At 31.2% G+C, this 14834-nt stretch overlaps 1 protein-coding gene across 1 annotated transcript; it reads left to right on the top strand.

Moving 5' to 3' along the window:
- Positions 1 to 8426: 8426 nt before the first annotated feature.
- Positions 8427 to 14484, top strand: LOC125077392 (L-threonine 3-dehydrogenase, mitochondrial). The gene is made up of 4 exons (XM_047689320.1): positions 8427 to 8593; positions 10848 to 11372; positions 13061 to 13327; positions 14309 to 14484. The coding sequence occupies exons 1-4, from the start codon at positions 8494 to 8496 to the stop codon at positions 14443 to 14445; spliced, it is 1029 nt and encodes a 342-aa protein (XP_047545276.1). The 5' UTR covers positions 8427 to 8493; the 3' UTR covers positions 14446 to 14484.
- The last annotated feature ends 350 nt before the right edge of the window (positions 14485 to 14834 follow it).

The following is a 14834-nucleotide window of genomic DNA, read 5'->3' as shown; positions in this document are numbered from 1 at the left end:
ACCTTTTTAAAGGTTTCCACTGCATATGCCGCAGGACTCTATAGTAATAATCAGTATATGGCGGATAAACAGTTGTATGAGACTCAATAACTCATTGTTTAATTAATTATACAAGTTTAAAAACAAATTGTATTTAGAATTCAATTTTCTTAATATAAGTAGTACCGCGAATATTACTTTTATGTAATATTGGTGCTGATTATATTATCATTATTATTGAATGTTTCGGTTTTTTTTTAATAATATAATCGATATTTCTTTATAATAGATTCATATAACATGTTTTTGTTTCACTTAAGTTTATCTAAATCTAATAAGTCAAGGATAGCCAAATATTTTTCGTCGTGTCCGTGTCTTGTGCAGAACCTTTGGCAATGTTTATAAAAATGAACTTCCAGACCGTGTTACAATAATGTTTCCTGTATTTCAAATAATAGATTTTATTGTAGAATTGCGTCAAGGACGCAATGAAACAATATAACTGTTAAGACAATGGTCAGCGGTGTACAGTGATTAAGTAACACTTTCACTACTCCAGCCATTGTTTTTATTTACTATCTGTGCCTTACTACTTGACGTCTTTGTTATTTACGAAGTACGGTTACGCAAAACTTCAATTTACTAAATGAATTCCATAATTACTGTCCCCAAAATAATGTGATTAATGTTATATTTTGTATGGAATGTTATTTCAAAAATATCAACACGAAAGTTAGTTTATTGGAAGGGCACAAATTATATTCAAAATCATTATTTTTTTACAGACCAAGTGCAGCCACGGTCCTTCCCTTACAATCCCTTACTCTCCTAATCTAATCTAAGTTTCCGATGGGCCAGCAAATTTGCACCGTGTCAGTGTTTACCAAGTATTTCTTGACAGAAAAGCTCAACGAATGACCCAGAATTTGATCCCAAGACCTAAACAACAGGCTTGTACGCTTGACAAACGGGGCAATTATATTGTTCTATTAGTTTATATTCTAATTATATTGTTTTTAAATGCAAACAGACTATAAAAACTTCTAGTACCTCACGATATATACTTTTACTGCGAAACAAGAGTTAAATATAATCACGTAAAAATATTTTTTAATTTTTGCTCTGATTCGATCCCGCGATCTTCGGTTACAAACCAAGTGATTAGTAATAAAATTGCGAGTAATCTATATTAGGTAGAATAATATTTAATAAATATATATTAGTATGTATGCAATAAATAGCATAGCCCTATTGTTTAATCGATAAAATATCTTCATACATCATTATTACAACATATTTGACAGTCACAGTTACGTGTAATGCTAGTAAAATAATTTAGTTTGTACAGTTTTCTAACGTAACTTGTAATCACTCAATGAGACCATGAGTTTTCGTTACAGTTACGCAGTTACGTATCGTACATAACTGTCACATGATGATACTGTCATAAAAAACGTATTAAGTGCACCCTACACATACGATTTAAGAAGTATTTATTTAAATCTCAAATTGATGATTTAATTATATTAGGAATATTTTCTAGTTGTTCTTCCTTTATAATGTATTCCATTAAATAATATCTGCGTAATAAAAACATAAGAAGTAAATAAAAAAATGTGTACGGCATTTTTAATCTTTCAAATAGATAAATGCTAAATACAACAATAGTTTGTAGTCTCCTATGTTCCAGTTATTACAGACACAAGGGCATAACATATTAGATCAAATAGTTCGCTACGCATAGACGGTGTAAGGAAATTAATGTCTATGAGGTATCGCATCTTACGGTATTATTCCCGACTGGCTCTCTCTATATAAAATATAGAAAAAATGCCCTTATCGTCTAACAGCTGTAACCCGTTCTTTGATTTAATTTTAGCATCCAATCGCAATACTAATCTTTTCGATTGAGAAAAAATATTATTGAAGCAACATACCAAAATGCTTTACAAAATACTGCAAAATGTATGTACTTAACTTTATCAATGATAAAAGTTGTTAATGTTGTTCTATCTATACTGAAATATAATTGGTCTATTTCTAGAAAATATCACAATTCGTGTCCTCAAATGGTAATAATACTAAATTATAACATTTTCTCCACATCTCGTATCTAGATCGTGATTGCAGTCATCACAATTTCATGCATTTGAACATGTCCCCTTTACAGTATTCAAACGCTTACCTAATACAATACTTAGATTTGTCCTAAAAAATTTAACTAACAGCGTTACGGACGGACATTTGAGATAGAGCTATAAGACTAGCTAAAGATAATATCAATGAATTTTGACGATATTTCGATCGATGCCAGAAGGAACAAAAAACTTTTACCAAAAATAATACTATTAAGAAATTATCTTGTAAACAACCAAAAAAACATGGCGCATTTTTTCTCGAGGAGCTCGATACTTTTTCTTTTTCTAAGAAATTTATTGGTTTTGCTGATCGTACTTAAGTTTATCCGTAAATACCAATCGAAATATATTAAAATTCATTGATAATCTCTTAATACCGTTTTCCTGTAAGTAGTAATGATAGTGATTGGTAAAATTATTTAAAACAATATACATATATGATGTGAATGGGATACCAGCATTTTTATTTTACTTTAAAAAACAAATATTGCTAAACAAAGTTGAAACATTTACCTATATTTTGATAATCAGTACCTTTTTCGCCTTTGATTCTGAACCAATTTATTTTTGTTTCGTACCTACTATTGGCGAGCTTTAGTGTTAATAATAAAAATATAAGCTTAAAATTATTTGGGACACTAACTCTACATAGTAAAAAACAAAGTCGGTTCCCGCCTTCTCTACGCTTAGATCTTTTGAAATGCGTAACGGATTTTAATAAAGTTTTCATCAATAAACAGTGTGATTTATTAGGAAGTTTTATATGTATAATACATGCATCATTAAATAGTATAAAACAAATGTATGCTTAGATCTTTAAAATTTCACAACGGATTTTGATGCGTTTTTTTTAACAACAAAATTTTTTTATTCTTTTCTATTTACGAGAAATAATGTCTTTTATCGAAGTGATTTTAAGCATTTATCCCTATCCAATTAAGTACCTTAAATACATTATGCATCTAATATAGATCAACATGGCCCTTTACAGCATGTCATTTAAATGAATATTTTCGAAGATATTACAGATTTAAAACGCAGGGACATAGCGGTTTTTATTGTCTAATGGTTTAGAAACTGTGCACGTTGTAAGACATTCTGTAGTATATTTAGTATTAGCATTACACCCGTGCGAAGCCGGGGCGTGTCTCTAGTATTGTAGTAAAGAAAAGTCAAAATATCAAATTATTGTACCCGTGTGATGTCAGTATGGGTAGCAGTAATATGTATCTGGTAAAATTTATGTAATATGTAATAGTTATATAGACTGTATTTATTTTTAAAATGTATATGTTACTTTCGCTTGCGTTGTTTTTTTTTAATAATGCCTTATTTTTTTAATTTGTGTCTAGATATCTCAGAATATATTCCTTAAAACCAAAGAGCGCTAATTCAAATACTGCCTATATTGCGTGTAAAAATTCTGAAACAGATCCTTATCCAACACTCGACTGAGCAGCATAATACATTTGCTCAACATCTATAGATCTAAATTTAATACCACATTTACGGCCTCTTAAAATAAATAATTTAAAAAAAAGAATAGCGACTTCCATGAAGTTTTCATTACGTACAGTATTTTCTAGTATTTATTTTATGCGGATATTATAAAAATAATTAAATTAATGACATTCATTGCCCAAAAATATAATGAGAGTATAAAATGAAAAAATATTGTGCCCTCTCTATTTAACTAGATTATACTATAGAAGATACCTACAGTTATGAACTGCTTATTAATCTTCCCTTGTCCGAAAGGATTCCATCTATTATTAAAAGCATACTTAAATCCAAATCCATACATTTAAACCCTGTTACCTTTTAGAAAAAAAAACAATTCCCATATAGATGTATCAGTCACCAATGATCCGAACGCGGCTAACGTGCGGTATTATATTAATACAATTGCGTAACTCAGTGTTCACTTTCAACAATCCCGGACCACTGAAGTCTTTGATAGATAAACACGGACTGTATACAAAGTGTATTTCGCATGCAAACACCAGACTTTCGGTTCATGGCTCGATGCGCACCAAGTAACTTATCTTTCACCATTGTAGCGCGTGCCTTCATACGTAACCTCGTCTTCTAGAAGTAGATGTGCAAATCGGTATTATCTACGAGTATAGCTATAATTTTAACTCTGGAAGAAGAATATATTTATTAGAAGTAAGTATTACCAAATTCAAAGTCAGTCAATTGCTAAATGTTTATGAAATCACTATAATGTAACCGGTAATCAAATTATATTGCTTTGCATTTAGCGAAGTACAAAGGATGTACGTAAAACTTCTAAGGATTATTTTCATATCTGTTATTGCTTTTAATATTGAAAAATGTTGCCTATGCCTATATAATTTTCACGTGACGTAATAAATCAATGTTTAAATTTAAGCTTCGTTTGTACCCTATATTACAATTTCCAAGTGATCGCTTACTTGTTAAAACATAGATATTAAGTTATAGTATTCTGTGAAAAACGATCTTTATGGGTGAAATTTGAATCTTATTACTAAACTTTGCAAACTGTTTTTCAAAGGAATTTTAATTATTGTACCTAATAATTGGAATTGTTCCAGTTCTGAATGTGACACAACTATATTTTTTTTTAATTTCACCATCGAATTCTCCTTCTAGATTTTTTTATCGTACAGAATATCTTTACTCAAAAAATAATATGTCTGAAAAATTATTTACGTTAATCTTTGACTGATTGCAAAATAAAGATTGCATTTATTTTTATCAAGATTAATCCAGCAATGTAGCAACTTGGAATGTTTATACAATAAAATTGACATATTATTTAATAGCACGATTATAGTCGAACTATTAAATTTACAGTTAAATGACAAAATAACAATAAATGAATGAAAATTTATCTTAATTATCTACGTACCTTTCCCTCTTCCTATTTAAGCTTTTTAATTGTTACATGTAAAAGTTAAAAATGATTACGAATACGCTTTGAAAAAACGAAGATTTAAATTACGTAGGTAATTGAAAGTGTCATATTTTTTCATTTAATAAGCTCATATTACCATAGTGGTTAAAATAACACATGAGTAACGTGTTAAAGCAAACTGTGTTTTGGTGTGACTCGAAAAGAAAACAAAATCGCTGTCTATCGACCTTTTAAGCCAATTGTAGTAGTAAAGTAGTAGTAGTATACCGGATACATTGCCGGAAGCAATTCGAGGAAGTTTTTGTGTGAGATTTCTACCCATTAAAACCACTGCAATGGCCCTCCTCGGCACGGATTGGAGTGCAGTCCTCCACTCATGGCTTGAAGCTCTCCTCAGGGAGCGAGATTACCTTGTCGTCGAAGGAGTGCGGACTCCTCGCTAGTGCGTACGGCAGCGCGAGGCCATCCCAATTGCCGTCCTCCCGATGGCTGTCTGAAATAAGAAACATGAGGCCCACACCTGGTGAAGGTAACTCGACGCTTTCGTCTCATCCAAGCTTCGAAGGCCGGCAGAATGGCTCCGACGACGCTTGACGCGTATTGTTCCTCGCGGAAACGACCGCGACACGTCGCCTGAACCCTCCAGTGTTTCCGCCATTTCAACGCCTCGAGCGCACTCGGAGGTAGAGCGCTTTCGCCGTTCTGACGGAGGATGTAAGTCTTCTTAGGTAGACTCTCGTGTCCATAACCGCCAGAATGTCCAATGGGGGAAAACGTGCTATGACTGTTCCCGCCTATATATAGCACAGATAACCAGGAGACTCCTAACAACACCTCGCTTCTGCATCCTGCCAACCTGGGCCGTCGCCCTATCTTCAAGGAGGAGTCCTATCGCCGGCACTAGCTCATTTATTCAAATTATAATAAAACCTTCCATATTTTATTCAATCCGTTAGAGCATCTAAAAAGGGCATGTAACATATGTACCTTACCATATTACAATACATGTATTACCATATATTCAATACCTAATAATATTCGAGAAAAGTCGGGATAAACTATAAATATAAAATGTTATAAACTTTATGAATTTGTCTTAAAAATAAACTGTGTGTGCTTATTAGGCACGTCCCTTTTTTTAAAACTAGAAATTTTCTAAATTTGTGTGAACGAAATCATTTTGTTTTTATTATATATTTAGACTTAATAAACAGTGAGGAAAAATTCGCACTTAAATGCCGACACACCCGCTAATAAGGGCCTCAGAAAAATTATATTATTATTAAATTTACGAGTTATTTGCGATCATACGATATCCGCATCAAAACCAGTCGACCTTGTATATTGCGAAATCGATAGAGACGCGCAAAAAATCTTAGTACCTGCCCGACGATATGTTTGAACAATTTATTTGGTATTAAGTGTGATACATTTCCTTGTTTTGTAACACTGCTATAATCAATACTACAACAGTCAACATAATATAATGGTGTACTAAAAAAAAAGGTCGAATATACCTTCGTGAAATACCGTAAGGCTGTTAAGAAAAATATATATATATATATCAAAATTAAATTAAATCACCAGTTTCTGAAGTCCTAATCAAAGTCAAGTAAATAGTTTTTTATTAAATCTGAATGGTCATTGGTCGATGGTAACCAATGACGCAATAAGCGACCAACGAGAGTTAAAATTCAAGTGGAATTAGTTAATCTGCTTTAACCAACGTTTGCGAAACTGAAGGATAATTCGTTTAATGAACGGACTCTTATTTCAATTTATTAAAATACAAAACGTTCTAAGTTTTGAATGAATAAAGCTACTACACCATTTAGTATGTTTAAATTCTCAATATAAAACTGTATTAATTATAAAATGTTCAATAGTTTGTACTTACCTAAATATTTATATGGCGCCAAACCCTCTGTTTACTTATACTTCTTGCAGTACCTACCATCTACCAGTATCTGAAGAAGGTCCACTTACCAAGACCTTAGGAGCCATGTAGAGACCGCTAGATAGGTAAGGCTTACTTCTAATACATTAGCAGTTATTATGCTCAACACTTAATAATGAATTAAAATATTTAAAACTAATGACAAAAGTAAAATACTTTTCTTAAACAAAAACAAAACTGTTTTGACTTTGGATTGCCACCTTCCGGAGGTCTTCGACGGTCAAAAAAAGGAACCAACTACGATCTCAATGTATGCTGTATAAAAACTCGTTAAGCAAAAAATATGGTCGACGGCTTGTATGCGATATTCGAAAACGAAAAAAAAAAAAAAATTTCACTTAATAAAATGTATTTCTAAACTTCTCACTAAGTACTTGTTGTTAAGTCTATTTTAAGTCACTTCTTTATTTAGATTTGATCAACAGTAATAAAAAATTGGGTAATGCTATTTTGATATAAAGTTCAACTTAACTGGTTTTAAAAAAAAGTTTATATTTTTAATTTATTGCTAATTTAAAATAACATACGCTGTTCGTGTTTTAGATTCAAGACTTGTCTGAGGAGTAGAGGTCATTGAGGATAATAGTATGATTTACATATAAGCTATATTTTGTTTTTTGCTGTAAACCTTAACTTAGTTCTTGCATCGCATATGTCTTGATATATCGCAAATATTTTATTATGCTTTTTGTATCATATTTTTTGTAACCACTTTAACAATTTTTCTTAACAAAAATATATAAATTGTGTTGAAACGAATAAAATAATTATAAGGTATTAAAAAATAAAACTCAAGTTTTATTACCAAATAGTCTATCTCTTGTAAACGGTGCATCTCGTTTAATCGCAATGACAGTGTAGCGCAGTGGTTAAACGACGTGAATGCTAACCGAAGATTCCATGGTCAAACTCGGGCACAACTTCTTAATTTTCAGTGCTTATTTTGTGTTTATAATTCATCTCGCGCTTGACGTCTAGCGTTAATGAAAAAACTGGGGAAGCTGCAAGTGTCGGGTGAAAATCTGCCACCTGTGTATCTGCCAGACGCATTAAAAGGGTGGTGAAATAGGATCGTAAGCTATCTCTTCCAAGGGAGAGACGTGAAACATTTATAGGCATGATACTTATGATAATTTATTTAAAAAAAGTTACAATCGTTTCATCGCTAGGAAAATCTTATTTCCTACATACTTGAATACGCGTATTCTTTCTATACGTACATAATTAATTTTCAATGACAAAATAGAATACAATATTTCAAAGGTACAAAACACACCCACCTCTTACTCCAATAGAATTTATTCGTGACGTAAATTTATAAACAGGTATACGTGCCCGTCTCTGCATTAAGATTCATTTTCGCATAACATCAATACACAACCAGTTTTTGATATCAAACACTAACTTAAACCTTACTGTTCACTTAACACGTTAACAGTTCAAATCTGTCTATAAGACAGCAATAACGTATTTTCGCAATAATAAATTTGTTATATAAATATTATATTTTGTTCAAAATGACGTTGTTGAGGAAAGCATGTTGTGCGTTTGCTATTAATGCAAGAAGATATAGTTCTAACGTACAAAATAAAAAGCCTCCGAAAATTTTAATCACCGGTAAGTCTATTTAGGGCATTCTTGGAATGAAAACTGAAAGTAGAATGTTTATTTTTCGTGTAAACATTGCTTTGAATAAAGCAATAAATAATATATGAAATATTATTTCTATATTGAATTTAGAAATAATATTTCATAAACAGTGTTCATGAATAATCAAACATAGAAATAAATAATTATTATTTATTTGAATATTGGTAGCGTTCAATTTGAAAGTAACGTAATTAAATTGTAGATAAGTTTTAAAATTTTGCGAACTGAATATCATAAATAAGGGTCTAGTAACGACCTAAATTACAAGCAGTGTAAAATTCGCGTTATGTTCGCTGGAAAGCCTTGACATGCGGTTTTGCAGTAATTGTGTATTAGATCAACTCGTTTTGATATTTCGATTTAATACTGTTTTTTTTACACTAGTATTGATGTGACTCGGTAAATCTCAAAATACAAATGTATTCGGTTTTTGTTACTTATTATGGCCTTGCTATATTTACTTTGCAAATATACAAGCAAACATGGTAAATAAAATTTATATAACTATACCTAATTTACATGTTAAACAACCTACCTAAAACAACTTCGTTAAACAAATTTATTGATTGATTTATTTATATTTTAATCGAAACCTTTTCTATTAAAATTTTAAAACTAATTATGTCGAAGTACTTATTTTTAGGAGTTTAGATGTCTTTGAATAATAATATTTTTGCAACTATGTTGTTATTTTAAATTTAAAAAAAAACTAGCAATCATTTTTGTTCTCGTCTAATTTTGAATTTATGTTAATTTTCTTCATATTAGTTTTGTCACTTTATAGTTTGACCGTTGCTTTAAATATAAATTATATATTAAATAGATACTTTTTTATTTGCTATATAAACAATGCGGAGTGCCATTATATGACAATCAGATGTGCATGTCTCAATTTCCCGTATGTATAATGGAAACTTGGGATGCCTTATTTGGCGATAGGTATTTTTGCAAGCCAACCTAGGAAAGTTGCTATTAATCACATATTCTACTGGCAAACAGCAAGTCAGTGTTGTGGTATTATGATTTGAACAGTGTGTGAACCGGTGTATCTACAGGCACAAGGGTCATAACCTCTTAGTTTCCAAGGTTGCGCATTAGCGATGTAAGGAGTCGTTAATATTTCTTACAATGGCGGTGGTGACATAAAATCAGGTGGCTCATTTTCCCGTCCGCCTAATTATGTTATAAAAAAAACTCATTTAACTCACTTAGGTAGAATTGTGTAAACTAATTTGTATACATTTTGTTGGAAAACTAAACAGTATTTAACATTAATAATATTCACGCAGTTTAGTTTATATCTGAATTGTTTGTTGAACGGGTCTTTCCACGTTTCCACATCAGCATAAGTAAACGTATGACGAAATGAGATAAACAATTAACTTACACAATAATATTTACTATTATTATTATTCATTTTTGCAAATAATGTACACTTAAATATCAAAAAATAAAAATATTCAATAATATAGAAAATTATTTTTATATCTAATAATTGTCTTTTAAATATATAACATTAAATGTTATATATGGTCGCCCATTGTCTATGGGCGATGGTGACCAATTACCATCAATTAAAATAAGTGGATAAACAAAGTAGTCACTTGGTCTATTTTGTTTGTCCACTTATTTCATAAAAAAAATCACTTTTGTTTAAAAACATTTCGCCGTTCTAAAAATAACTATAAAACGAGAATAATATTATGTATGTTTTTCTTCTCGATATTACTTACACGTGCTAATTAAGATCTTAGATTATAATAGTAGATCCTACACCGATAGCACAATATCTTTATATAAACAAATAAAGACAAAACAGTTTTGTATCAGTATCTTCTTCTCCTCTGTTTGTCAAGCGATTTTCAATTCAATTCAATTCTTAGTTTAATGGCTATTTAATGTTTAGTTATGCGAACAGGACACAGATTATTTAGCCAATGCTTTTTTTTTGTGGATACATGCTTCAGTGCTATCAATAGAAAAATAGTAGAAAAAAATCTTCGAACATTCATTTCGTACTACGTACCTTCGTTGCATGTTGTACAAAAACTTTTTCTTATTCTTCTTCAAAATCGTTTTTTTTTAATATACGCGAGCAAGATCTCCTTTCAACAAATACATTTTTAAGATTTCGGTACTAAAGTAGATAATTAGAAATTATTTTTGTTCAATTTAGTGACCAAAATCTACATATATAACCTAATGACAATTCATTTTACAGGGGGTCTAGGTCAACTTGGAGTCGAGTGCGCAAAACATTTAAGAGGAAAATATGGCAAAGAAAACGTTATACTGTCCGACATTATCAAGCCAACCAATGAGGTTTTTAACGATGGACCATACATCTTTGCCGACATACTAGATTTTAAAGGTCTTCAGAAGATAGTCGTTGATCACAGAGTTGATTGGCTTATACATTTTTCAGCACTCCTTAGTGCAATCGGTGAACAAAATGTACCGTTAGCAGTAAGAGTGAATATAGAAGGAATGCATAATGTTATTGAACTTGCAAAGCAGTACGGGCTTCGTATATTTGTTCCGAGTACCATTGGCGCATTTGGACCTGATTCGCCGAGGAATCCTACTCCAAATATAACAGTACAAAGGCCGAGAACTATTTATGGTGTTTCCAAAGTACACGCGGAATTGTTAGGCGAATATTACTACCATAAGTTCGGATTGGACTTCCGCTGTTTAAGATTCCCAGGCGTAATATCAAGTGATCCTCCAGGTGGAGGCACCACAGGTCGGTTTCATACATACATATATAAATATAAGACTTCGTTAACAAACGACATTTTTACAAATTTTTTATATTTTTAATCAAATTTCAAGATTTTTTTAGCAAGAAAACTTGAATGTAAATCTGTTATGCAACAGCATTTTTCATTTATCTAAACTAGTTTCCACCGAATTCGATTCGTTTATAAGACGAGGGTCTTCAGGTGTGAATTAATTAAATATTTATAAAAATATTTAAAATTTAAAAGAGTACTTACTCGCACATTATTCTATTTTCTATTATATGATGTTTAAGAAGCTGGTTAGGAATTAGGTACTCTTATTTCTTATTGAAAATGTTTCTTGGAAATTGTACCAAGAAACATTTTCAATAAGAACGAAAACTACTAGGCTAATAATAGTGTTTACCTCGTGAACAAAAATAAAAATTTCGGTAGGTATAGTACGACACAATTTAAATGTAGTATCGAAAATTAAAGAAAAAACATTTCATCGTCAATTTTGCGAATGTATTTGGTTATCTGACATTACAAATTATTACGTTTGCGTAAAGATCATTTTAACATAAGAAATAAATAAAGATTGATGATTTTAAATACGCACTAATACACACGATGTAAACGGTTATATCTCTACATCTAAGTTGCGACGTACTATCTAATGTCAAAATAAAAAAAGATACATGTTACTGGACCCTAGACGAAGACAATTAATCTACCGAATGTTATTATCTCCATATAAAAATGGTAACACCTTCATATAAGGATATAAGTACGTGTATTGACCATTCAAAACATATCTTATTCAACATAGACTTACACAGCTTCATATAGCTTAAGAATGTTTCGAAACTGTAATTTATATTACCGATGTTGAAAGGTAAGTACGTTTGATCTCACATCAAATCAACGCTTACTTTACTTGATTGCGGTCAAACATAAGCCTATCGCACAATAACAAATAGTAGGTACTTCACTAATACTTTTATTGATTTAAAATATAACAAAGTAGTCATATTTATAAGATTAAAATATATAAATAATCAAAATATTCATTTATTTTTGATAAATATTATTACAAATTAATATAATCCTTAAGGATGAAATCATTTTAGATTCGTCATGTCTGTCTGTCCGTTCGTATGTCACAGCCACTTTTTTAAGTTTGAATTGCTAGACTTAAATTTGACCCCGTATTTATAGCTTCATAATACCAAAAAGAGTTTAATCTAATATACATTATAATTATTTTATAGGAAGCACACACTTATGTTTTAACATACTTATATCGCAATCGCGAAATAAGTTCCCATCTTGGACCTACATTTCAAACTAAGCTGCTCATACCATACAATTACGATCATAACTGGAACTAAACTCCTTTCGCAATCAACTACCGTCCAGCACTAACCCAATATTTATATTCTAGCGGATAAATATATTCGCAATTAAATTCGTATTTTAATTGTGTAACACAAGAAAAAATGTTTATTAGTTTGAGATATTAGTATCTTCATGTAATAATTATTCATGCTCTGCTCTAACAATCACGGCTTTCTCAGTGCGCCTCTGATTTGCGAAACAAATGTCTCTATGTCTTAAGCTGTATTAATAATAAATAATAATATGTGAGTAATGTCTACTCAAGTTACCTATCTTATTAATAAAAATATATTTAATCAATGTTTTACAGATTATGCTATAGCTATTTTCCACGATGTGCTGCGAAAGGGTCACTACGAATGCTATCTGAAGCCCGACACCAGACTACCAATGATGCACGTGAAGGATGCTCTTCGCGCACTTTCAGAATTCTTAGAAGCACCAAGCAACACGCTTAACAGAAGGGTATACAACGTCACATCAATGAGCTTCACTCCTGAAGAACTGACCGACAAGATGATCAAACATATTCCAGATTTTACCATCACATACAAACCTGACAGTCGGCAGGATATCGGTATGTCACTTACAATTATTAAGTTACTTATAATTATTGCTTTAGTAAACTGTTACTAATATGTCAAGAAGTAATAACAAATAAACAACTTTGCCATTAAATTGACGTAATTTCGTTGGTCCATATCATGAAAAATCTATGATATTTATTTCACGTAATAGTTTCGAATGTCAGCGAAGTTGATAGGTATCGGAACTTTGGAAGTAAAAATTAAAGCGAATTTTATTAGGAAGAAAAAGTGAAGTAGAGTTGTATTATAAATAAAAATATATTTACTATTAATGTAGTCGAGCTATTAGCAAATAGCTTGATATATAAATCCAAGGCTTTTTTATTTATTCCTTCTGCGATTGGAAGAGTTGACTATAAGTAATTATTTCCTAAGAGATTATCTACGTGTTTTTGGCAAAATAGTACCTATATAGTATATTATAAAATTGACATTACGCCAGAGGGTATGGGTAGGAGCTATGCGAATGTCCTTATAATGTTAAAAATATATCCTAGACAAGAAGGGTTAGTGTGCAGTATCAAAGTAAAGTAAATCTGTGCTTTTTGATGTCACACTGATGGTCTAAGGCCTCATCTCCTTTTTGAGACGGCTTGGTGCTTACTTCACCATGCTGATCCAATGTGGTTTCAATTCACATACAGTTGACCTCACGATGTTTTCCTATGCCGCTCAGCACGAGATGAAATATAAGCACAAATTACGCACATGAAAAACAGTTGTGATTTCGGTGTTTGAACTCGGAGCCATCGATTAAGATTCACGTCTTCTAACCACTGGGCAATCACAGCTCGTAGTGGTTATAAAGTAAAGCCCGTTATGTCCAACTGCAGAGTGCAGAACTAAGTTATCTCTTTTTAAGTAGGTTTACGTTTAGGTTTTACGTTTCCTTCCGGGTGCGTACTGGCCCTGTTGGAAACAGTACAAAGCATGTTATGTAAAATATTTAAAAAAATATTTTTTTTTTCCAGCTGATTCCTGGCCCCAAGTGTTCGACGACAGCGAAGCAAGACGAGACTGGAACTGGAAACCCACCGTAAACTTGGACGATTTAGTTTCCCTTATGATAAAAGAAGTTAAGGAAAAAATAGTCGCCAATGGCTTTTGAACAAATATTTCATAAAAATGTATATACAATTTTAATTATTTCCGTCGTTTTATTTATAATAAAACTAAGGAACTATTTCCTTGTTTAAAAAATATATATTATTCTCTTGAACTTTACAGTAACTCATCATATCATATTATTAAATGTAAAAAAAAAAGAGAAATTAGTTTCTCTTGCATATATATTCATAGCAAACATTTCATACAAATCGACTTGGAACTAAAAATTAATATTCTATTGGGCGACAGTAGATACCTATCTGTTTTATATTTTTTGTGGTGTTTGCGTGTTTATCGTTCATACACGTGACGGGTTACTTTATTTATATAGATTTCGTTGATGTAAGATATCACAATCTTAATAATATTAAAATGTGAAAGTTTTAATAT

The sequence above is a fragment of the Vanessa atalanta genome, chromosome 3, assembly GCF_905147765.1.
Source record: "Vanessa atalanta chromosome 3, ilVanAtal1.2, whole genome shotgun sequence".
NCBI lineage: Eukaryota > Metazoa > Arthropoda > Insecta > Lepidoptera > Nymphalidae > Vanessa > Vanessa atalanta.
Note: the sequence above shows the minus strand (reverse complement) of the source record. Positions and strands in the feature narration are given on the sequence as shown.

What these genes read in the sequence shown, in the direction of transcription:
- LOC125077392 (XM_047689320.1), top strand. Translation starts at nt 8,494, where the DNA reads ATGACGTTGTTGAGGAAAGCATGTTGTGCGTTTGCTATTAATGCAAGA. An exon ending in TCCAGGTGGAGGCACCACAG is followed by an intron (nt 11,373 to 13,060) that starts GTCGGTTTCATA and finishes AATGTTTTACAG; the next exon opens with ATTATGCTATAGCTATTTTC. An exon ending in TGACAGTCGGCAGGATATCG is followed by an intron (nt 13,328 to 14,308) that starts GTATGTCACTTA and finishes TTTTTTTTCCAG; the next exon opens with CTGATTCCTGGCCCCAAGTG.